We start from the raw sequence: 26,224 nt of genomic DNA, 5'->3' as shown, positions 1-26,224 counted from the left end.
ATGTATATGTACATAGAGTTTGCAAAACCTGATACTTTTTAACCTATATAGGAGAACATAGACACAAGGTCAAACACAGACAGTTCTGTGATGCTTGTCAAACAGATTTTGTTCCAATTTGGAAATAATTTTCCCATTGGAAATGAGCCGTTCCAGGGACAAACCATTGCCTTCACAATACCTTTGTAACTGAAGAGGCAAGTAATGTTTTACTTCAGCCGTTCTAATATAACTGTCATAGAATTCTAAAGAGAATTCAACCATGACTAAAATGCAAATGCCGAAACACTAGCTAAATGATGATGGTGTAATAAAAGTCAAGTAGCATTTTTTTTTCTTTTTTTTTTTTCATTCTTAAGGGACCAGACTATTTTTAACTAAAAACTGATGAACACATCACCATTTTGGTTTTGGGTTTCTTCATGACAATGGTGCTTTGAAGCCGGAAGACAAAGAGCTTAAAATGGGTCTCAGAGTGGTTGTTTTTTTTGTTTGTTTGTTTTTCCAATTGAAAAACACTGATCAGTAACAGGTTTCAGACTAGCAAAGTGTGCTTTTACTGCATCACATTACAATGCAGTCTTACATGACACACACGCATACTGTACATTACATGCAGAAGTGGGGTATTCAAAAGGAGTTGGTGTTTCTCTACCAAGAGCCATTTCCAACTGCTGGCCTGGCATGCCAATGATAGCATTTCCAGTTGTTTGTGAAGCTCTATGTGAATGGGAAAAGATTGCTTTCAAGTCATCTGAAAAACTCAAAGCAAAAAAGTTTCTCTTTTTACGATGTTGTTGTCGTGCAAACATCTCATCTGTCGTACAATATTCAAAAAGCTTAATTCATGCACCAAACACACAGACAATTGGAAAAGGTTGGCAAATGGCCTGTGCAAAGATAGAGAAAGAATAAAAATGTAGAAATCTAAAAAATAAAGGACATAGCGATACAAATGATAAAAACAACAAATTAGTGGAAACATCCCTTGTTGATGCTAATCCTTTTTTTGTAATGTATTGCAAAAAAACAAAAAATCCAAACCCCCATAAAAAAAAAAACACAAACATTTAGTCCTTTATTGCTCACTGAATTGACGTCTCACTGTAGCAAATCTTGTGCTCCAAGGTTCTATGCAACTTCCGAGGCATATGCTTTTAGAAAAGTTTGGTCAAAATACACATTGCACAAGTTTATGCGCATTTGAATGTAGAAGTACCATTGTATATTAAACGATCCCCGACATCATAGCCTCAAAACGTGTTTAAAGAAGGAAAGCGGTAGAGAGCTGGATGTAATTAAGCTGGTTATGGCTGAGTGAAGCTCTCAAATTGGGCAAGCTTTTATCACAGACTGTCTTTCATGCTGCAGGTGCTACACAAGGTACTTTAAACTAGTGCAGTGATTCCACTTACCTTTGCTTTCAATAGCAAATGGAAGTTCATTTCATGAAAACTCTGAGGAAAGATGCAAACCTTAGATTTTTGTAGAAAAGAAGTCTAGCACCCTAATGTTCTCCAGAGAATTTAGTAGAATTTTATGCAAAAAGTAATGCTTCATTTGTTATATAATCTGCTCCTATCGTAAACTTTGGGGCAAAATACAATCGTTTCAAATTGGAATGTTTTTGCCTCACAGTTCAGAGGTTGGGGATTCGAATCTGGGCCCCAGTCTTTCTGTGTGGCGTTTGCATGTTCACCCCGTGCTTGCGTGGGTTTTCTCCGGGTACTGTCTACCTCTCCATTCTAAAAATGCACAGTTAGCTTCATTAAAGACACCAAATCAGTGGTTCTCAACTATTTTCACCCTGAGACCCGAATGTTCTGATTGTTGCAAACTCATGACACACTTTATGGACAAAATTTTTTTTTTTAAATTGAGTTTCAAATGAGTATGTTCTACTGCCAAAAGCATTTTGCTAGCCATGACATCCGCTAGCCAGATGCTTAGCTACACTGTGTTCCTTTACGGAGTAAACTAGTAGCTAGAGTGCAATAAAGTAACATTTCTTCTTGCTTACGTGTCATGTTCCGTGTGGGAACTTGGTACGCCTCAGTACTGTACTGAAAAAATCTGAATACGAAACATGTAATTTTTTTACTGGCTGACCGTGACCAAGACAAAATGGGTCCGCGACCCACTTTTGGGTCCTAAGCCACCAGTTTAGAATCCTACTCTAAATTGTCCTGAGGTGTGAATTTGAGTGCAAATGGTTGTTTGTCTAAGTTTGCCCCATGAATGGTTGATAACCAGCCCAGGGTGTAGCCCACCTCTTGGCGAAAGTGAGCTGGGACAGGCTCCAGCTCACCTGTGACTCTAACGAGTATAAGCAGCATAGAAAATGGATGGATATCTGCGGCATGTCTGCTGATAACTAATCAATTACAGATAGTTTCATTCATTTCATTGGCAGTGTGCAACATTAATTATGTAAAACTAGTAAAGGCATCTCCTAACTTCCTGCAATTTAAAAAGTGGAGGTACGCAAGATTAATGAAGGGCAACTAAAAGAGTAGTTTTCTTTGCAGTACAAAAAAGTACAAAATTGTACATGTGGATTTCTTGGTTCTGCCTGCGTGAGTTGGTTGTTTATTGTGGTGATGATTTGCACATTGGGATGGGAATGAAGATGAGTCACTCTTTTGTTTTAACCCACCTTTTTTACTTGCTGCTGCTAGTTGTCATGCCAACATAAATGATCATGGAGAGCAAAAAGCTCAAGCTCATTCATTCCGGTTTTTATCCTTATTAAGGGGGAAAAGACTAAAAAGAAACATGACAAAAGAAAACTGGGCCAAACAGATGCCCAGGTACAAGGCATGCTCTTTCATGCAATTAAGGATGTGCATTTACCATGCACACAGCTATTAATAAAAGAGAGCGCCATCTTGTTTTAGTTTGACCTCTAGAATTGAACTGGCCTGTACAACTGTCAGTCCAATAAATTTATTTCAATTTTTTAATCAATCCGCCATGAACATTTTGTATTCAAGTTCTTTGTGCGCTCATTTCAAGAGGAACCATTATTAATAACAAATAAAATCATTGGTTTATTCTTCATTTAATTAAAATGGATGATTGCAAATTGGTGAAATTAGTAAATACTACTATATTCCATCCATCCAGTTTCTGCCGCTTATCCGAGGTCAGGTCACAGCAGCTTAAGCAGGGAAGCCCAGACTTACCTCTCCCCAGCCACCCAGGCCAGCCTGGAGACATAGTCTCTCCAGCAAGTCCTGGGTCGTCCCCGGGCCTCCTCCGCTAAGGCAGAGCACAGACACCCTGAGTAGAAAATCATTTTGGCCGCTTGTTTCGGTAGGGCAGGATCTCTTCCTCTCCCCGGAGAGGGCACTCTACCCTTTTCCGACTGAGGATCATTGCCTCAGTTTTGAATGTGATGATTTTCATTTGCTGTGAACTGCTTCAGCGAGAATTGAAGATCACAGTTTGATGAAGGCATCAGAACCACATCATCTGCAAAAAGCGGTGACACAATGCTGTGCTCAACAAACCATACCCCCTGAATGTCTGGCCTGCACCTAGAAATTCTGTCCATAAAGGTAATGAACAGAATCGGTGACATAGGGCAGCCTTTTTCCAACCCTGACGAGAAACGAATCCGACTTACTGCCAGCAAAGCGGACCAAACTCTGACACCGGTCATACAGGGACCGAGCAGCGCGTATTAAGGAGTTCGACACTCCATACTCCCAGAGCATATTATTTATGTTGACAAATTAAAATCTTAATATTCACACTCATTCTGACCTCTGTGCGACTGCATGGCTGTGTTGGTCCATTTCATACAAAAGTGTTCATAAGAGAAAACAAAACAAGCAAGCAATAAGAAGAGAGAAGCCTCTCTTTGCTTAGTCAAAACAAAAACAGTCTTTAATGTTGTGCTATAAACTGATCGGTGAGAAAATGTGGAGTCAATCAGTTTTGGTTTGGACGAACGTGAAATGCAACTGTGGCTTTTTATGTGTCATGCTGCTTTCATTTTAAAAAAATCCACACATTGTGCCTTGTGGCTGTCTGATAATCTAATTTATGACCGTGGTGAGTTGCATGATAATTGGCCCTTCTGCAGCACAACTAATAATTGAAACAATGTGAGAAACATCTGCAAATAAATTTTTGGGTGGTAACTGTGGATCGGGTCTACTTGGATCTGTTTATAGGGGCATGTAATTGCTTTATATTATTTTTATACAGGCGGCACGGTGGACGACTGGTTAGAGCGTCAGCCTCACAGTTCTGAGGACCGTGGTTCAATCCCCGGCCCCGCCTGCGTGGGTTTGCTCTGGGCACTCCGGATTCCTTCCACATCCCAAAAACATGCATGAATTGGAGACTATAAATTGCCCGTAGGTGTGAATGTGAGTGCGAATGGTTGTTTGTTTGTATGTGCCCTGCGATTGGCTGGCTACCAGTTCAGGGTGTACCCCGCCTCCTGCCCGAAGATAGCTGGGCTAGGCGCCCCTAGTGAGGAGAAGTGGCTCAGAAAATGGATGGATGGATGGGTGTTTATATACAAATAGTTGTCATACTGTAAAAATATCTCACCAGAGAGACGTATCCAATTTTTGTGTGGTGCTGTTCTCAAAAATGATATTGCCACTTATCATTGAGCTGTATCTAACTTTTTTGTTGCTATTTTTAAATCACATTTGCATTGTTGTAAATTTGGAAATAAATATTTATTTTAAAAATTGTATTGTTCAAAGTTTAGTATTGTCACGCATGATAAAATCATAGCATTCGAGGAGAAAAGCAACTAGGTGTAAAGACGATGAGAAGAAAATTATTTTCCCCAAAGTAGTTTGAGCAAATTTGTTATTTCAGAAATGTGTATCAAACTGTGACCCTTATGACGGTTGAAAATGGATGAATGGTTTGAAATTAGAGTATTGGTGGAGTACAGTTAAACTACTTTATTATAATTCTACTTGATGGTGGTCATTCTCCACCAACCTGTTACCAACCCTCTGAAATTGAAGTAAAGAGTATTAGTAGCATTTTACGTGTCAACCCTTCAGTTCACATCTGTGTTTTGCTGTATAAGAAACACTTTTCAGCAGGAATCTCTGTCAAAGGTCCGTCATATATTCACTCTTTGTTATATATGCCAGATTCATGGAGATGTGAGCAGCTCCTGTCTTTCAGTTCATACCAAAGCCTTTCAGATGAATGTATGCTATCAAGCTGTGAATGGAACTTATTTTTCCCTTCAGGTTCTGTGCATAGAAATATTCCAGGTGATTAATAATGCATCTTAATTACGAGGGATGTATTAGCAGAGTCTTTATTAATAGGTCTGTGTGCAAGACAGCTGGCATAATTGTGGAATTTGATTGCTCTCCATCTCCACCATCATCTCTGATGTGTTGTTTACAAAAGATAAATGGGAAAACTTAATTGAGTGGCATCCACCTGCTCACTTGCCTCCATATTAGTAAATGAATGTATACTTAGAAAAGATATGGAAAGACAGCCAAGAGGTAGATTATTCTATTTTCTACTCATATGCTAAGCGGTAAAGAAAATGGATGGATGGATGGATGCTGCAGTGACTTTTACAACCAGACCCACAATAAAGTTGGCAGTAAAAGTTGTCAAGTTAAAGCAGATAATAGTTACAAGTCTTGTATAAAGTATAGTGTCTGAAAGTGATAAAGTACCTTAACAGAAAAGAACTTTGGTAGATGTAAAAGTCATCTTTTACAACAGAGTGACAAGTGAGTGTGAGATTTTTTTTATTCTGCTTTGATTTATTTACATTATGTTAATTTTATTATTTATTTAGTTTACTCAAGTGGTGCTGTAATTTGCCATCTGTGTGTTGTGTTAATGGGCAAAGTTACCACAAGGGGAGGAGAGGGGAGGGAAGGAGGGCGGAGGAGGAGGAAAGAGGGAGAGAGAGAGAGAGAGAGAGGAGAGAGAGAGAGAGAGAGAGAGAGGGAGGGAGAGGGAGGGAGGGCTTAGGAGGAGCAAAGAGAGAGAGAGAAGAGAGAGACAGAGAGAAACCAACCAAGGTTTTTTATTTTTATTTGTTTTTTTAATGCATATGGCCCAGGATGGCAACCTCCAAGTGACAGTGGTTGCAATGACAGCAAGTACAAATAGAATATAGGGCAGTTGTGGAACCCGAAGCGATTAGATATCTAAGATGATAATTGCTAATAAAACAATTTCATAGCCACAACAGCAACAAACCACTGCAAAGCTGTATGGTGTCTCATGTTGTAAATGTCTTTATATTAGGCCAGTTTTTACGATAATCCACCATCAGGATGAACAAATACAAAGTGCTTGATCTGTTCCAAAGAGAATATACAAACATCTCTGTGTATGACTTCTTCTTTCCATTCTGTGTTTTAGAGCAGTTGTGGATATATGTTGTTGTAGTCAAACAACCATCATTTAATATTGAACATTTATTTCTGATAGACTATAAAATAACAATAGTACCTAGATTTGCCTTGCTGTGACACAAATAAACTTGATGACTCACCGTTCAAGGCCGTTGGCATAATATTGTCTAAAGGAGTCTCAATTTGCTTTCTAAAAAACATTGTTGTCTTTATTTTTTTTCCATATTTATTTTTTAAAACTACTGGTGGAAAACATTATTCTTTTTCCGCCGCTGAAAATGTATGTAGTTTTTTTTTAAAGAAACAATCAATGAATTGATCATTTACCCATAGTACAGCCATCCATTTTCTATAGCCCATGTTCTCATTAGGGTCAAGGGTGAGCTGGAGTCTATCCCAGCTGACTTTGGGCAAGAGGCGGAATGGTCACCTGACAATCACAGGGCAAATTTCGACACACACTCACATTCATAGCTACGGATATATTTAGAATCATCAGTGAAACTAACCTAGTAGCTGGAGGAAACCAGCACGAGCACTGGGAGAACATGCGAACTCCACAGGCCAGAACTGAGATTTAAACCCCGAATCCTACAACTTTCAGGCAGACGGGCTAACCAGGCTTAAACCGTGATGCCTTAGCAAAAGTCAATCAAGGAAAATTAGTTGACCCCATCCCCAAAAGTTACATAAAAAAGTCTAAACTACAATTTTTATTTAAACTGAACTATGGTTTTCTCAAACACATTCTGAGATAAATTTCAAGTTATTATTAGTGAATTTTTTTTGTGTAAGCAGAGTACAGTCATTGACCTTTTTCTTTTCCTTTTGACTTGTCCTGTTAGGGTCGCCACAGTGCGTCATCCTTTTCCATCTTCTGCATCCTCCTCTGTAACACCAATTGCCTTCGTCTTTCCTCACGACATCCATCAACCTTCTCTTTGGTCTTCCTTTAGCTCTCTTGCCTGGCAGTTTCCTCCTCATCACCCTTCTACCAATATACTCACTATCTCTCCTCTAGACGTGTCTAAAACATCGAGGCTGCTTTCTCTAACTTTGTCTCCAAAATATCTAACCTTGGCTGTCCCTCTGATGAGTTCATTTCTAATCCTGTCCAACCTGGTCATGCCTCGAGAGAACCTTAAAATCGTACTTTCTGCCACCTCCAGCTCTGCTTCCTTTTGTCTCTTCAGTGCCACTGTCTCTAATCCATACATCATGGCTGGCCTCACCACTGTTTTATAAACTTTTCCCTTCATCCTAGCAGAGACTCTTCTGTCACATAACACACCTGCCACCTTCCGCCACCCGTTCCAACCTGCTTGGACCCGTTGCTTCACTTCCTGACCACACTCACCGTTGCTCTGGACTGTTGACCCCAAGTATTTAAAGTCCTCCACCGTCGCTAGTTCTTCTCCCTATAGATTCACTCTGCCCGCTCCATCTCATTCATGCACATATTATATATGATGTCTTACTTCAGCTAATCTTCATTCTTCTCCTTTTCAGCACATGCCACCACTTTTCTAAATGTTCCTCCCCGCTTTCACTGGAGATCATAATGTCATCTGCGAACATCATGGACCATGGGGATTACAGTCTAACCTCATCTGTCAGCCTATCCATCAACACTGCAAACAGGAAGGGGCTCAGAGTTGATCCCCGATGCAGTCCCAACTCCACCTTAAACTCCTCTGTCACACTTACAGCAAACCTCACCACTGTTTTGCTGCCCTAATACATCTCCTGTACTATTCTAACATACTTCTGTGCCACTCCAGACTTCCGCATACGGTACCACAGCTCCTCTATGGCAGTTTTATTATGTTTGTGAATATGTTGATTGTTCTCAAAATCAAGGGAAAAATATGGCCATTCGAAACTAGCTTCTCACTGATTACATAACAGTGGATTTATGCTGGTTTAGCTACACTGAACATTTGTTTCTCATAGAATATGTATAGAACCATGACATGATCCTGCCTTTAAAGTGGTTACCTCATTGCATATTTGACATTCTGCTGGCACAGTTTTAAAGCATTGGTTCACATATCAGCAAGTGCATTTAAGATAATACAAAATGACTGGACGGAAATAGTCATTTGCACTGACTTTTTGTCTGCAGTACCCAAACTACATACTGTATGCCACTATTTGATCCAAAATTACTTCAGCATACAGGAGATTTATGACGCACTGACATTAATCTGATATTTGAATTTTTTAAACAAATAATTATTTCAACTACTGTATCCTCATTTACTGTACATACTGTATAACCAGACAGTTCAGTATCCCTCACAATTTCTGACTGAGACTGCAGTAGTTCAAAGATAGTCCGAGTGGGTTACCCTCCAGTATGATGTGGATTTATATCCAAAGCGTCAAAAGATAGCTTGACTTGCCGGAGGAGAGGAAACCGCTGATGACTCAGTACAGGGAGGCTGGTGTTTAAACTAGGAAAACGAGCGTCATGATGTTCCAGAGTTCTTGTTAGTTACAGTATTTGCGTTGACAAAGGTCACGCTAAAACAATCCCAGAGTTCATTTAAAAGGTGAAACCTCAAACCCCACATTTATAAACTACAGCAAAAGTAATAAATGCCAAGACTTTTAACATGAAGCAGCTTAAAGGTTTGCTTGGAAAAAAAAATTTCGGTCATTATGGTTAGCATGTTAGCTCTGCTGCCACAGGAATACGAATAGCCTTTACTCTTTTGGTAGTTAAAGCAATAAATAGTATGGAACCTCTACAGCCAAAAGACCCTGAGCACGTACAAATTCCAATTTGACCCAAATTTTCATGGAAAACATGTTTTACCATCATGGATAACGCCGCCCAAGATCTCAGCATATCATGTGAGACTTCATTGTCCCTAAAGCGACTTCAGTTCTGTGAGCATTAAGAGTAATGCGGCATGTGCCTTTTTTTTGGGGAGATTTTTGAATTATTTTATTTATTTATTTATTTATTTATTTATTTTATTCCAAAAGAGGAGCACTCCTTGAGAAGGTGTGTTAAGAGAAGAAGAATGTGAGACGAGAAAAATATAGTGGTACTTTGATTACGAGTTGAATACATTCTGTGACCCAGCTCAAAATTAGATTTAGAAGTACCCCATTAAATTGAATTGAAATGCCATCATTCCTTACAAGCCCCCCAAAAACATCAAAATAGTTGTGTATTTTAATGATATCACTGTATATAGCCAATTTGACATAAGTCATAAAAGTATGTTTGTCATGGAACTCAAATTCAATGCAGTAAGACCCCAGCTCCACTATACAATACTTCTTAGTGCAAGTCTATGCTGGAGCCAGGCTGACGGGAGAGAAACGCTAGTGGATTGTTTATTTGACACATTACTATTCAGTATTACCACAAAGAGGTCACTGATCGACCATGGCTTGTCTCCGTTTCACTGTGTAAGCGGATACTACAGTATCTTGTCCTTCTTTTTGGTGTTACAGGAGGGTGTTTGGTAAATTTGCTGACGGCTAATGTGAGCATTTGAGGCTGCTCGCCAGCTGGTGTTAGCCGTTTCAGATTAGTGTTCGTAGCACTTGTGCTTTGTCATATTTAAGGATAGATTTCCATATTATACAAGTGACCGTGCTACTCGTCTCCTTTTTAGTAAAATATTTCCACAGGTTTGAGGCACCGCCGTAGTTTGCTGCGCCGACGAACCACCTGTTGATTTCAGCGAGGCATCCCTGCCCAAAACACGTGATTGGTGATTAGTCGACCTCAAACTATAACCGTCATTGCACAGTAACAAAGTTGACGCATCGACTTATCAGTTCAACCCCGAGGATATTGCGGGTCGGTACCCAAGATGTTTCCTCTTGCCCATAGCCTTCCAAGTCCTGAAGTACGGCCTCTCCTAGGACGGCGGGACCACATTAGACGCCTGACTGAGAAGGTTTGACCTGGACCAAAATGAAATGACCGAAAGGCACTACATGCTTGGCACTGTCTCTCCAGTGTGCCGTGGCCTACAGTCGAGGCCGACCGATTAGGTGGCGTATCGTAAATTCTACCTTGTTCAGAGGCAAAGGTTCGGGGCTGGAGTGAGAACAACAAGGAGAGGTTTGTCAGGTCTTGGTCTCTTGGTCTCTATTGTAGTGTTCTGAAGTGCCCACCATGGGCTCAGTAACGTCAGAGGGGATTAATGGAGCAGGAATTGGGGGTGAAGTAAGAGAAGCTGGAGAGTGTGAAGGTGCAGCATTCTGGGACCTTAAAGATTGTCGCTAAATATGTGAGTGCTTGCTTGTCAGCATCAGTTTCTTGCAGGCCTTATGAAATTGCTGCAGAAATCACATGCTAATGTTGCTCGAGGACAGTCCTCTCCAGGATAAAGGAGTTCTCCGCTGGGTCCATGACTAACAAGATGATAGTGTAATGGATAAAGTCAAATACCACGCAACACAGAGTTCTTGGCACCAATGGAGATTTATTTCCACACATTTGCACAACAGGAAACAGAATTTCCTGTTTCCCAGGCAGGTGTGCTTCCCCTGAGCCAAGCAGGGGAGCAAGCATGAAAGATTGTTGCATATATTGATTACTGATTATGTCGAATCCTGTGTTCAATACCAGAAATCTACTTTGAATGATTGGCCAGTTTGACCCATGAAATAACAGGACAGCTAAAGTACTGTAGATTCACTATTTTTACCTTTTACTATGAACAGTGCTTCCTTTTTTTTTTTTTTTTTTTTTAATGCCACGTTAAATGACAACTTGCACATTACACCATCAGTAAACTTACACCATCAGTAAACTTAAGACTGAGTGTTTCAGTTAAATGTTGTACAATTAAGTGGTTAACTTATACACTTGTGTAAAAGTTACGAATATTAGATGCTTTCATTTTACAATTTTGGGTGGTAACTGTGGATCGGGTCTACTTGGATCTGTTTATAGGGGCATGTAAAACATGGTTTATCGTAACCATGGTAGGGTACACTAATTTACACATACCATGATGGATTAGCCCATTTTGCCTGACATGATGACCTACCAATAAAAGAAAATCACGTTCATTTGAGCTGTGTGACAATACAGACACCATCAGACCAGAAAGACCCGCACTAATTAAATAAAATGTCAACTTTGTTGACTTTGTGCATGTACAAAGAGAGTGAAATGCAGTTGGCACCTAACCAGAAGTGCAAATGTGCAGATAATTACAGAAGTAATTTCAATGGTTATATATTCACGTAACTCTTGAATATATCAGCATCTTAACATATGACTACCTGTCAACAGCATTTTTTACAGTTGGTTATACTGTATGTTTGGCAGTTAAGGTGTAAGTGGATGAGTCAGTGCAAAAGAATACTTACTATGCAGTGCAATGTGTCACTCCATGTATTGCTTGGCATTGTGCCACACACAGCCCAGTTGGACTTGTTTCATGGCTTATCCAACAAGTCATTCTGGACATTCACAAGTCAAGAATGAAGGAATAAGATAGCTCTAAGATGATCAGGTTCATTTGACCTGTCTGTTGACACACACACACAGTCGCATAGACATGCTGACCTCATAAGACCCTCCGATAAGGTTGTCAGACAGAACATCATTTTGTTCATCAACAAACTTCTCTTTCAGTACCACAGGACCACCCAACAATCATTTGTAGCAAAGGAGTCTGAGCATATTCCTCAAACCGCAGACTGTGAGAAAGGAAATATGATCCTTCTTTGGAATTAGGAAGAAGATGCCAAGTTTGAATGAAGGCAGTGTGACCCACTGAAACTAATACTTAATATGAGTAGTCATGGCTTGGCTCAGTGAAATGTTTGCAAGTTAATGCTATATATTCATAGGTAATGCCATTCCATCCATCATTTTCTACTTCTTAAACTCGTTTAGTCATATCACTTAGCAATTGTATTAAAATTACAAAGCATTGTAAAGATAGATATCTTATCAAATGACAATCGCACCATCATGAACAACTTCTCAAGTGTCTGAGATATCGTCATAATTTCTCACTTGTCAAAGCATGGCAAAATCCATGGCTTAAATATCTGTTGTTTTCTATTGATTGAGCCCTTCCTCTTGTCTGGGGAGAAAATCATAGGTTTGACTTAGCTATCCTAAAGTCAGTCTTTGTTATGCAGCCTCTTTGTGAAGCCATTTTTTTCTGACATGATTCCTCCCTTGAAACATTGCCAAAGTTTAAAACAGGATTCATCTATCAGTAGAAGAGGAACTTGAGTTGGCAGCCTGGCGAAAGGTGATATAACTTTGAAGAAAGTCTCTCGGGCTAGCTTGGTTTCCCTTCAGTGACCATGTTTTTTTCTGAGAGAGTGATAAACGGTTTGCCACCAGCCAGCGTTTTTCTGAGCGAAGACGATAGAGAATGCGCTAAAATGATGTGGGTTCATTAATTACTTCATTGGCATTAACACTTGCGAAACAAAATGAACCTACTTTGAGGCAACATTTATTCACCACAGTTCTATCAGGAGACTTCCAGTCAAACTGCAGATAATAGCTACACACAGGCATATCAAAATGTAGGCCTTTTATTGGTGTAATTACTGTGGCGTAAAGGCCAAAAGAGCATTCCACAATAAAGATGGCAACCACTTGATGACTCTATAATACAGAAAAACAATGCTGCTATGCAGTAGTGTGAAATTATTCAACATGGCTGGTCAGAATTTGAGTTTCGCAAGAGTCCTTTTACAAGGTTGTGTATTTCTGTGACGGAGAATTCTGACAATTGCATGAAATTAATTGGAAAAAGGGAGATAAAATTTGCCCGTCTCAGCTGCGTCTAGTTACTTTGTTTTTCATGCCATCTACAAACATGGAATGTGCGGACACTTTGCACCTACTAGCTTAGCGTTGCTGTAGGCACGCAGCTTATAGCGGCGTGTTGTATCTACCTCTTGTTCATTTCTATGACAGCAATAGACTAACAACCGGGAAAAGCATCCATGCTACTTCCTGGTAGGCTGCTGAGCAACCACTTCCAAATATGGACAAGCTTACACCGAACATACAGGTATCTTAGTGAACAATCTTTTTCGAGGATTCTAAACATAAAAACAAAGAAAAGGAGCAGACTGTTGTGAAAGTGATATGAGAGTGGCACTTGCCGATGTTGCCAGGAAGAAAGGCAAAATAAAAATTTACATTCATTTACAGTAAATTGTCACTGAATTAAATCATGTTTTTTTGGTTTTGTTCTTCCAGTGATTTTGTATGCAACTGATGTATCGTTCATTTTGTGCTCCAAAAAAATATACCTGTTTTGAATTTGAAATAAACCTTTTTTATCCAATTACAAAAGGTTAAGTGAATGCGCATATGAAAGTTGAAGGTTAAGAACCACTGGCCTACATCCACACAAACCACTACAATGGTACAACTCCCCAGGCAGCCTTCATCTTTTGAATACAACACCTAAGCACACATGGAAACTGGAGTAATTCTCCCAGCCCTCCATTGCAACCCTACAAACTGACGGAAAGTGATTCAACTAAGTGGTTAGTCGAGTTAAGTGTGTCAGAATCTCTGCATGACTTTGCTTGTGTTTATATTTCCTCGAGACTTACTTGAGACCTGTCTCAAGACCACGTTCATGTTGACATACTCATATTTCTGATCTGTACATTTAATGTGAAGAGGTATAGTGGTGCCTCAGGGATGACTGCCTTGAATTTAAAAATGTTAATATAGCCTATTATAACATCTGTGTGGAAAAACACTTTCCGATGTATTTTTCTCTGTCATCCAGAAAGATTGAGTGGGAGAATTGTAAGAATGAAAATGTAAAACCTTTTGAATTACCTGTATTTCTGCATAAATTGGTTAGAACATGGACCCTGCACACTGTGCGACAACAGTTCAGTCAGGTTCTGCTCCTTCGCTTCGTGCGCGGTGGGCTTAAAGTTCCCGTATTTTGGCTATTTAGACCTCCATAGAGTGACTCTCTAACATGGACTTAGTATAAAAGTGTCAATTTCATTTTAAAAAAACACTTTTGTCATACGAGTGTGGAGAAAAGGCCTCTCTGACAGCTACTTCTGTTTGACCCAGTTTTGAATTTGCTTTATCCACATTTGGCAAAGACCACTCCCTTTCCTCTTATTGGTTTCCTCCATGTAGAAGACCCACTTGTGAGAGCACTCGTGTTTGCTATGTCGAAAGCACTGGCTCGGGAGCGAAGAGGTTGGCTGAGATCTTAAATGCTTCTGCACAGCTGAACTGCTCTTGATTCAAATCACCAGCTACAAATTAGTATTTGGTGAGAGGCATTGATGATGCAAAAGTAACTTTTTTTGGGGGGGGACAAATTCCTTGTGTGTTTTTTCGACATTTTTGGCAAAATAAAGATGATTCTGATTCTGACTAACCAAAATGTTTTTACTATTCCTTTCCTCTGAGATGAAATACTCATATTGTATTCATACTGTTACAAAAGGTTTGTGCTTTTCTGACAATATACCAGACTTTTATAATGTATTGAATAAATAGATGAATAGATATAATAGTAATATTAGAAATATTAACACACGAGCGCACTCACACACTTCGAACATGCTCTGAGTGCAGGCAGCCCTGTCCTCTCGCTTTTGAGTGTGGAAAAGGAGTTTGCACACATTGCCGTTCAAAGCAGCCAATGAGCTCGTGGCGCTACTAGCTCAGGCTCAGATTATCTTCCATGAACTATTTCTCCAACGACAGCATCACAATGTATCGATTGACTAGCCGCTTTGGCAGAGGAAACTGCTGTTGGAGTTTTCAATAACTTGTATATAGCCTATCCATAAATGCACTATCAAAAATATAGTCTAGTAGTCGAGAAGGCTCACAGATTCATTTCGAAAAACGTGAATCTTTTGTCACGTAGGCCTGTGCACCTAAGATTTTTTTCAGTGAGGCTGTGGTAGGCTGTTGCAGATTAGATTCCCACCAATCATACCAAATCACACCCTTTTTTTTCTATATTTTAATGCCCTATTGATAAACAAGTCTATACGAGTATTTCTTAACACAATAATAGCTACAGTGTTAAAATATAAAATAAAACTTTTTTTTTTTGGTTTGTTTTTAGAGATCCATGTCCAAACATCTTGGTGGGCGGGCAAGGCCCTCTATGCCCCACCCATAGCGACAGGTGTAGCAGTAGTGTTGAGATGCAATGTACTCTGAATTGAAGTATTAAATTTTTTTTTTTTTTTTTTTTTTTTTTATTGTAAGTGTTGCACTTCATTTTGGGCTTTGAAAAGGCAAATTATTCTCTTAACTATGAGCAAGAAAAAAAATTGGAAACAATGAAAATAAATTTATTTTACCTCAAATAAGACCAGTCTAGTCTTGAAGCTAAATAAACAACAAACACCTATACAACAACACCTATACCAAATTTCATTTAACCAAAAAAGAAACTTGGGTAGGCTAAGAGGAAGAAAAAAAAAAAGTGACAGTGAAAGAAATGTATTTTTGGTAACTGTATGGCTGTATGTGTTATGTCCTGTTATGCACCTGGTCTCTGGCTTCATTTTATGAGTCACTCCACTCCATTAGAACCTAGAACTGGCCTGGGAGGGAAATTTGTATTGCTGATACGTAGGATAGACCTTATCGTTCACAAACAATAATTCCTCTTCCCCTTGTTTTGTTACTGATTGTTTTGTTGTTGTTGTTTTTAATTGATCCCATCGATGACATCTCAGAATCCTCTTTACTTGTCAAGTATGTCAAAAACACAAAAGGAATTTGTCTCAGGAAGTTGGAGCCACTCTATAGTATGAAAATAAACAGCCATCACTGCACTGGTTTCACCCCAACTGCTACAGTTTGGAGCGTTGTGAAGACTGCCCAGTGAAATGATAGACAGTAGTGCTTCATATATGCATCCTCCTGCTCAACTGTGGATTCCTTAACAACTGTAGAACATGGATTACGACAGCTGCTTGACACAACAAAATCTGTTTCTATACTGGAAAACCTGTTTTTATGAAACAGCGTATAAAAATGTCAGGATTGTGCTGGAAGGACAACTTATCAAACCATACCATGCAATGAATGCTAACTTCCCTTTTTGTTTTAACGAGAATGGCGTTTTCATTTCAAATCTTGTCCTCTGGGAGCATCTAGTGGTTAGTATGACATGCACGTTTAGAATTGAATTATGGATTTCGAACGTAGAGAACAAAAAAGTAACACGAAAACAACAAAACAAATACCATTTGAACAAAAAAATACAAAGTCAAGTTATACATATTTGAAAAGTAGTAGGAAGAAGTAAAACGTATTTACTTCTACCCCTGTCTCTCATCAAAAGAGTACAAAAGTAATATGATAATATAATACAAATAGGAATTCAGAAATAATATATACACATCCTTATTCCTATATACCCTAATAAAATAATACAAATGATTATATCAGTAACAGCAGTATCTTCTATTATAAGAAAAGAAAATGAAGGAAAAAAAGATCAACTAACACAAACAAAACAAAAGCAACCATAAAAAACAGCTAGACCTACAGTATATAATATAAGTACGAAAGGAAGAAATACTCATTGTATTCATACTGATATGTCCCATCTAATAATAATAATTAATTATTAATAATAATAAGCCAGCATGGTGGGCGACTGGTTAGCACATCTGCCTCACAATTCTGGGGACCAGGGTTCAATCCCCGGCCCCGCCTGTGTGGAGTTTGCATGTTCTCCCCGTGCCTGCGTGGGTTTTCTCCGGGCACTCCGGTTTCCTCGCACATCCCAAAAACATGCGTGGTAGCTTGACTGAGGACTGTAAATTGTAGGTGTGAATGTGAGTGCGAATAGTTGGTTGTTTGTGTGTGCCCTGCGATTGGCTGGCGACCGGTTCAGGGTGTACACCGGCTCTCGACCGAAGATAGCTAGGCCAGGCTCCAGCACGCCCGCGATCCTAGTGAGGAGTAGCGGCTCAGAAAATGGATGGAAATGGATACTAATAATAATGAATGACCACTCAGCCGTGGCCCAATGGTTAAGATCATCGCCTGCCATCGTGGGGGACATAGGTTCAAAACCCCGACTGGACCATCCGCCAACATCCCCCGGACTCACGGCTGTGGTGTCCTTGAGCAAGACACTGATACCCCGAAATGCTCCCCGGGCGCTTCTGCATTCCCCTGCTCCAGTGTGTTCCACTAACATGTCTATGTGTTCACTGTGATGGGTTAAATGCAGAGAACAAATTTCGTGTGCATGCATGCATGTTCATGACAGTAAAAGATGATTCTTCTTCTTCTTCTTTCTAGATACAGTAGCTACACTATTAATCACTTTGTGTGTATGTGCGTGTGTATTTCGCCTTACTATTTCAATTGTCTGTTTTGTTTTGGTTTGTTTTGTTTTCTCCCTCCCTTTGTGTCGCATTTTAATGTATGAAAAGTGCTATATAAATCATTTGATTGGGTATACATTTATATTGCTACTACTTCCTTATAAATTGTAAAGGTCATTTGTTTGTTTTTGTTTTTCAACTGGTTGATTCTTGGACGTGTTTCAGCTCCACACTTAGTCACATGCAACATATGGACGACAAATTAAAGTAACAAACATTACAGTTTTCCTCAGTCGCTTTGGTACATTTCTCAGATCAAAATTACAATTCTCAAAACTACTAGTGCCCATCAACAAAGCTGTTTTTCTCTCTCTCTTTTTATTTATTTTGTTTGTTTGTTTTGTTTTTTGAACAATTTGCAAATGCTTTGGTACATCCATACAAGTGTTTTCTACATTATCAATTGCTTATGTCATGTTGATCAAAATATGTTACTGTGGGTCTTGTGTTGCGTAGTCTCACCCCCCACAACGTGCAGGCATTTGTTCATCACATAAGTCTTTACATGCAAAATGGTTGAAGAAGTTGTCATATGTCAAGCATATTTCTATTCATTTACATCAGACTTTCCATCAGACTTTTTTTCCCCAGGTTCTCAGAATCATCTTTATTTGCCAAGTATGTCCAAAACACACAAGGAATTTGTCTCCGGTAGTTGGAGCCGCTCTAGTACAACAGACAGTCAATTTACAGAACACTTTGGAGACATAAAGACATTGACAAAAAACAACAACAAACAACAATTGTGCAAAAAGATGCAGAGTCCTCAGTTCGAATGGCTAATATCGCAATAGTCCGGTGCAATGACCATTGTGCAAAGGGCACTGAGACTTCAAGGAGTGTATGCGGTTTAAAGTGACGAGTACTGCGATAATCTGGGACAATGGTTGTGCAAATGTTACAGATACTCCTCAATCAGTGTGCAAATGGAGCAGATGCTACTCTGGCATGAGTGGCCACTATATGCAAATAGTGCAGCACGGCGAGACAACTACAGTGAGTGCACGAGTAATACATAATACAGAAATGTGACAACGAACTCAAGTCAAAAAATTGCCAGCTTGTTGTAATGGAATTGTAAGTTAGCTGTTCAAGAAGTTGATTGCAAGAGGGAAGAAGCTGTTGGAATGTCTACTAGTTCTAGTTTGCATTGATCGGTAGCGCCTACCTGAGGGAAGGAGCTGGAAGAGCTGGTGACCAGGGTGGGGAGGGTCCGAGAGGATTTTGCACGCCCTTGTCTTAGTTCTGGCAGCGTGCAAGTCCTCAAGGGTGGGTAGGGGGGTACCGACAATCCTTTCAGCAGTTTTGATTGTCCGTTGCAGTCGGAGTTTGTCCTTTTTTGCAGCAGCACCAAACCAGACTGTGATGGAAGAACACAGGACTGATTCGATGACCGCTGTGTAGAACTGTCTCAGCAGCTCCGGTGGCAGGCCATGCTTTCTCAGAAGCCGCAGGTGGCCTCCCCCAGCCTGACCTGCTGTGTCCTGCCCGTCAGAAAGCTGTAAATCCACTGGCAGATGGCAGGTGAGACGCTGAGCTGGAGAAGCTTGGATGAAAGGAGTTCAGGGATGATGGTGTTGAACGCTGAGCTGAAGTCCACGAACAGGATCCTCGCGTAGGTCCCTGCACTGTCGAGGTGTTCTAGGATGAAGTGCAGTCCCATGTTGACTGCATCATCCGCAGATCTGTTCGCTTGGTAGGCAAACTGCAGGGGGTCCAGCAGGGGACCTGTGACACTCTTGAGGTGGTCCAGCACAAGACGTTCAAAGGACTTCATGACCACAGATGTCAAAGCGACAGGCCTGTAGTCATTCAGACCCGAGATTGCAGGTTTCTTGGGGACTGGGATGATGGTGGAGCGTTTGAAGCAGGATGGAACTTCGCACATTTCCAGTAATCTGTTGAAGATCTGAGTGAAGACTGGCGCGAGCTGGTCCGCGCAGACTTTGAGGCAGGATGGAGACACGTGGTCCGGGCCTGCCGCTTTGTTAATCTTTTGTTGTTTGAAGATGCGTCTCACATCCTGTTCATGGATGGTTAACGCAGAGGTCAGAGGTGTGATTGTGGTCGCGGGTGCGGCCGGGTTGGTGTGTGGTGTGAAACTGTCCTTTTCAAATCTGCAGTAGAAGGTATTCAAGTCGTTGGCTAGTGTGCTATTGTTCTCAGCTTGGGGGGATCGTCGCTTGTAATTAGTCAGCGACTGGAATGCATGCCAGACTGATTTAGAGTCGTTTGCGCTAAACTGTTTTTCCAACTTTGCTGTATAGATCCTCTTTGCAATGTTAATTTCTTTGGTCAGCTGGTTTCTAGCTCGATTATACAGGGCCCTGTCCCCGCTCTGATATGCGTCCTCCTTAGCTTGGCGAAGCTGCTTAAGTTTAGCAGTGAACCACGGCTTATTGTTGTTGAATGTGCGAAATGATTTTGTTGGAACACAGACCTCTTCACAGAAACTGATATAGGATGTGACAGTGTCCTTATATTCATCCAGGCTGCCAGCTGAATTTTCAAAGACACTCCAGTCTGTGCAGTCTAAGCAGCTTTGAAGTTCCATCTTGGCTTCATTTGTCCACTTTTTGACTGTTTTCACTGTAGGCTTCGCACGTTTAAGTTCTTGCCTGTACGTCGGTATTAAGTGAATTAAGCAGTGATCAGACGAGCCCAAGGCTGCGCGAGGTATAGCACGGTAGGCGTTTTTTACCGTGGTGTAGCAGTGGTCTAAAGTATTATTTTCCCTGGTAGGACAGTCGATGTGCTGCTTGTATTTAGGGAGTTCGTGGTTGAGTTTAGCTTTGTTAAAGTCCCCGAGAATAATGAGGGGTGAGTCGGGGTGTTCCTTCTCTAATGAAGGAACATTTGTGAACCATTAGATCAATAATGATCAACCAGTTTTCTGACATAGTTGAAAGGTGCATCTCATGAACTCATCAACTGGCAAGCCAAGTACTGTACAGTACAGCCGGTGCGCAACACAATGTTACATTGGAAGGAGAAGGAATTGGACGGGGTCAACAGCCAGAGGGAAGAAGAAGAGGAAGAGGAGTGTGGCTGCGTGGCAGAGGAATTGGGAAGCGAAACTGAGGAAGCGGTAGAGGAGGCCACTGATGAGATAAGAGCCGCTGCTGCGTCACTCACCCCCTCCTCATCAAAATGAGCAAAGTCAAGGCTTTCTTTTCCAACAATGACAAATACATATGGGCGAGTTGCGGTCCACTCAGCGGAAAAGGCTCTCGACTTCCTTCGAGGCTGTTAGGTCCCCACTTCCAAATATGGAATGGCCGCTTTAACGCGGGGGTCTTTCACACTGAGCAAGTGTCCAATACGTATAGGATAGACTTGACAATGTGTCCTCAATCATTCAGACGTTTCGTTGACAGAACAGGTGTGCACAAGCATAATCTAACCATAGGTCTTGTACTGACATACTGCATGCGTTCTGCAACACTTCATACAATATTACAGTGTTCCACATTTTATACATTGACAGTTTATCTTGCTCAATATTGTGTTTGGTATTACTGTATTTTTTCCACATAGGACTGCGAGACAACTTCACATGGGTGGCAGAAGGCCCCTTGTCACATCCGAACGGGAGGAGGCAATTTACACCATGGTTGTTGAAAACAATGCCATAAGACTAAGGGAGATAAAGCTTGCCATTATAGAGGATAACAACATCTTTGTGATGCTGACTTGTTGGTTGTTTTCAATCATTGACAGGGTACTGAAAATACACCGAATGCCTATGAAGCAATTGTACACTGTCCCACTTGAAGGAAATAGAAATGGACACGGCACAGTGAAGAGTTACCATTTTGACTTGCACAGCAATCCACCTTGAAGTGATTAATTAATGTACACTAATTTTGCTCATCATTGTCTATTGTGGATATGTATAACTTGCTTGCATAAATCCATCCATCCAATGTTACAAATTACTATCATGTCAGATGAGCTGCCCTTGAGCTGTTCAATCCCTACTAAATCCTCTTTTAAAAGTAAAACCACCATTGCTGACTGGTCTGTTTGACTCACACATACGTGTGTGAGTGTATGTGCGTGTGTGCATGTGGGCGTGTGTGCGGGCAAAGTTTAATTTTATTGAGACCAATGACAAGCCATTGACTCAGCCCAAATCATCATAACATGACATTTTAATACTCGCAGTCAGAGCAGATCCAAATTAAAGAACTAGGAGCAATTGTTACTCACCTATAAAGGAACAAATAAATAAATAAAAATCAGCAAAATGAAGAAGAAAAAGAGCGACAGGAAACCACTGTTAAAAAAAAAAAAAGTATCCTCTCAATACACACATTCTAAAACGACGTCAGCGTTGAAAATTTATCACGTCTTAGTTTATTCCACAGGTAGAATCACAGATAAACCCACTGGACATTAATCACATTCTGTATTTTACTTAATTCTATACTATCACTGTAATCCATGAACCAAAGAAACAGACACCTGCTTTAATAAACTCATCCTACATACACTACTATAGACCTAGCAAATTTGGAAACTAAACCCTTATTACTAACAAAGTAACCTGGACAAACACTCACATCGGGCTACTACACGACCTACCTACCCATCAGATATGATCACCTGTAAATAAATCAACTTGATTACATCTACTGTAATACTTATCATCTATGAATCAGACCAGGAATTCTGAAGCCCAACAGACTTTTGTACACACCATGTCCAATCTTAATTTAAGAACAGTTACTGTATGTTCAAAAACTTTCTCACAACTATATAAAAGTCTGAATATGGAATTCAGTAGATTCTCGGATTACGAAAAAATTTTTTAGCCACGCATTTCTTCCATTTAATTCAATAAATGATGTTGGTTATAACAAGCTGCGTAGCTCCAATTCATCTTTGGAATAAAACCGCATGACTGTATGTAACTTTACCAAGACTGATTTATTGGCATCAGCTTTTATACAAAGCTTGAAATACTGTAACACATCAAATTTAAAAATGCCTTATTAAAATTACATGTTTAAACCATATCCATTCTACTTTAAAGAACGGTGGCCTTCCAATGGGGAAATTATATGCTATGAAAAAGACTATTAAGGCTTATAACCAGAGGAAATGAAAACAATTTGCCAGTCTGAAAGTGAATGTGGTCACAATCCAAAGAGGAGTGTGCATGCTGGGTGGAAGTGACAAAAGGTGGCTTACTACCACTATTAGCAACAACAGTTCCTCAGGAGTTTTCTGGGGAAATTTTCAAATGAAAGGTCACTCTATTGTATAAAAGAGTGTGCGGACAATCGCTTTCCTTGCCATTTACATCAAACACAAGGTAAGATGCTACTCATGACAAGATTTAATCAATGCATGATTTTTTTTTAATACAAGCACAGAACATAACTGTCGATATTGTACGTGGCTAGACAATGAAATTGTATTATTAGACTAGAGGGCACGCTATAAAAAAAACACCAACCAATCAGTATAAATATATATAGTATACAAATATAACATTATATAACATTTCCATACAGATGAATTTGATTGGCTTCAGCCTTATCTGTGCATTTCTGCACGTGGGTTATCAAAACCCACTGAGCTCCTGGATGCTCCAACCTAACGGTAGGTTTGCTCAGCATGAAAAGACTTCAGGTGAAAGGTCAAGTGATCCTCTCTTTACTATTTTGCGGTGTGTGTTTGTTTTCCATTTAGTTCTGGTTGTGGAGGTAAATGGTGCATTGGGCCAACAAGCCCTCAAGTGCCTTCACTCAGCAGACAGAGTAATAAATGACGATGACAAGGATATAATGTGGAAGAAGAACGGTAAAGACGAGGCACAGAGGGGTAATTCATACCTGGTGAAGCTACAGGAGAGTTTAGGAAGAGGCAACTACAGCTGCCACAGCACAAACGGCTCTTTTCTCAATCACACCATCGTCCTTATTCAAGAGAACAACATGACGAGAAGGAAGATTCTGGCAAAAACTGACCTGGGTAATTGCAGTATTAGAAGATGTCAAAATAGTATTTCAACTTCATGTGAAATGTTTGTGTTGATATGTCTCGTTATGTGTAGAGGATTATTTGAAGTGCTCAACACAGAATTTTGAGGGAGCATTCCAATGCTCTTGGAGCTGGCACAGGACTCGTGTTGGAGAAGTAGCACTTATCAGAGCTGGACGGTAAGCTCACACACGCTGTAGCCATATTTCCTGTCTCACTGTCCAATAATAACATACTGCTCAGACTCACTGCAGTGTTGAGAGGAACAGCCAGAAGTACTTATTTTTTTAAAGCAGAAATACATTTCAGGGTCAAGGGCACATCTATGGATTTAGTTGCACGTGAAACTAGTCATACATGATGAATGAATGAATGATAGTAAACGTTGTTGGCAAAATTATGGAAGTTGTCTGGAAATTGGAAAAACACAAACAAAACCAAAAAAAAAAAGAATGCTCCTATGTTCTGATGATCTCTAGAGGTAGAGATGTTGAGTGCACTGTGGACATCAGTGGTCAGCACTGGACGTGCTCCTCCGATCAGAGTCATCTCAGCTGCTCAGTGGACGGCACCGGAGACGGGATCTCCTGTGTGGACAAGCTGCACTGCGCATTTGCAGAGGAGAAACAGCGTATCTTCTTCACAGTCTACGTGAAGACAAAGAATTTCCTGGTTGAGAGCTACAACCAACACTTCTACCTGTCTGAAATTGGTAACTCTCATGTTTGTTTACCAGACAGCATGGTCTAAAGGTTGTTTTAAACTACCGTACTCTCCCTGACACATTTTGTAACTGAATTCTAAAGTCGTTCCACATTCTGACCCTGCTTTTATAGACCCAAGATTCTTGAAGTAGGCGAGGTTAAATTACCTTGGATTACATGTTTATATTCAATTTTTTATCTGACCCAAAAATTTCAGAATATACTAAATACCTATACTGTACATAACTACTTATTCAAATGTTTGTCAGATCAAGAACATCATTGTGTTTTTACGGCATCATAATGTAGCTGGTTTGTTTTGTTTTGTCACTATACCAAAAGTAATAGTAACATTTTGAAAATGTTACACTGTTGAGTTGTGATTAATTTGCACTGCTGTACTTTTGTAAAAATTCCAATCCCGCAGAAGTTGGGATGTTGTGTAAAAAAAAAAAAACAGAATACAATGATTTGCAAATCCTTTCCAACTTGTATTAAATTGAATACAGTACAAATACAAGATATTTAAGGTTCAAACTGATGAACGTTATTGTTTTTTTTGCAAATATTCTCTCATTTTGAATTTGATGCATTTAATACATTCTAAAAAAGCTGGAACAGGGGCATGTTTACCACTGTATTCTGTTTTTATTTAGGTTTTACATGACGTCCCAACTTTATTGGAATTGGGCTTTGTACAGTAGTTCATTCATTTTGTGCATTCATCCTTTTTTTTCCTTCCTGTTTTGGTTTAATAGTGAAACCTGACAAAGTGAAGATCAGGAGAGTCAACACATCAATGATAGAATTGACTTACCCGGGCTCCTGGAGCAGTCCCTACTCTTACTTCCCCCTCACTTTCCAGGTTTCACAGAGAAGACATGGGTGTAAAAACTGTGACAAACCCTGCCATGACTCAACGAGTACAAAGGTAAGGATCACATTTTAGTTGTAATGAATAAAATGGCTAAGAATGAAGATACATTTAACTTTTTGGGTTAAAAACGACACAAGGTTTACCTAAATGTCAGTGAAAGTGCTATGCATCTCTGTCAGACCGTGATGGTGAACTCCTCAAGCACTTGTCAGTTTGAGGTGGAGAACAAGTGGACTGTCTGTGTCCGAGCCAAGGATGCCTTCTGCAACTCACAATGGAGCGAATGGAGTCATCTCGAGTCAGTATTTTAGTAGGATGGTAGCCATTTAGCATTTTACTGATTCATTGTTTACCAGACTTTTGACCATCCCAGCACATTCTGCCACCTGTTCCCCTCATATGCCTTGGGTTTTTCATCTTGTCCTTTGTTTGTTTTTTTCAGTTTTCTTTTGGTTCATAAACATTGTTATCCTACACTCTGTTTGTATTATAATAATAATTATTATCATTATAATTATTATTATTATACAATTAAAATACTAATTTGACGATTATTTCATTTCCAGTATAGAATGAGGAAGAAGAGGAAAAGAAAGGAAAGAAAACAAACCAACTGAGAATGTATGTAATAAATGTAATGGAAGACCTGGACATCTGAAGGAACAATATTTATTATATTTGATATTCTTATTCATATTTTTGTTTATTAATAAAATGTTGTTCGCATGTGAAATTGAAAATTGTCTGCTTAATTAATACAAATGTATCCCACCTTAATGATAAAATCCAGTGGTGCCTTCAGATACGCGCTTGATTTGTTCCATGACCAGGCTTGTAAGTCAAAATATTCAAGTCTCAAATCAGCTTTCCTCATTGAAATGAATCCAAAGGCCATTAATCTGTTCCAG

General features: G+C 39.9%; 1 protein-coding gene across 3 annotated transcripts in view; it reads left to right on the top strand.

Annotated features, from left to right (window-relative positions):
- Positions 1–25,991, top strand: part of il12ba (interleukin 12Ba) — a 35,318-nt gene extending 9,327 nt beyond the window's left edge. Inside the window, exons 1-8 of one of the 3 annotated variants that reach the window (XM_061788535.1) lie at positions 22,558–23,064; positions 23,267–23,354; positions 23,445–23,726; positions 23,809–23,914; positions 24,215–24,447; positions 25,198–25,370; positions 25,496–25,614; positions 25,888–25,991. In XM_061788535.1, the coding sequence (XP_061644519.1) occupies positions 23,267–23,354; positions 23,445–23,726; positions 23,809–23,914; positions 24,215–24,447; positions 25,198–25,370; positions 25,496–25,614; positions 25,888–25,933 (1,047 nt within the window). In that variant the 5' untranslated portion in view covers positions 22,558–23,064 and the 3' untranslated portion in view covers positions 25,934–25,991. Of the gene's footprint in view, positions 1–22,557; positions 23,065–23,266; positions 23,355–23,444; positions 23,727–23,808; positions 23,915–24,214; positions 24,448–25,197; positions 25,371–25,495; positions 25,615–25,882 lie in introns of those variants that run through there. The other 2 variants (XM_061788534.1, XM_061788536.1) reach the window with 2 other exon arrangements.
- Positions 25,992–26,224: the final 233 nt, after the last annotated feature.

The sequence above is a fragment of the Phyllopteryx taeniolatus genome, chromosome 10 (assembly GCF_024500385.1).
Source record: "Phyllopteryx taeniolatus isolate TA_2022b chromosome 10, UOR_Ptae_1.2, whole genome shotgun sequence".
Lineage (NCBI taxonomy): Eukaryota > Metazoa > Chordata > Actinopteri > Syngnathiformes > Syngnathidae > Phyllopteryx > Phyllopteryx taeniolatus.
The sequence above is the reverse complement of the archived record's forward strand: the minus strand, read 5'-3'. Positions and strand labels throughout refer to the sequence as shown.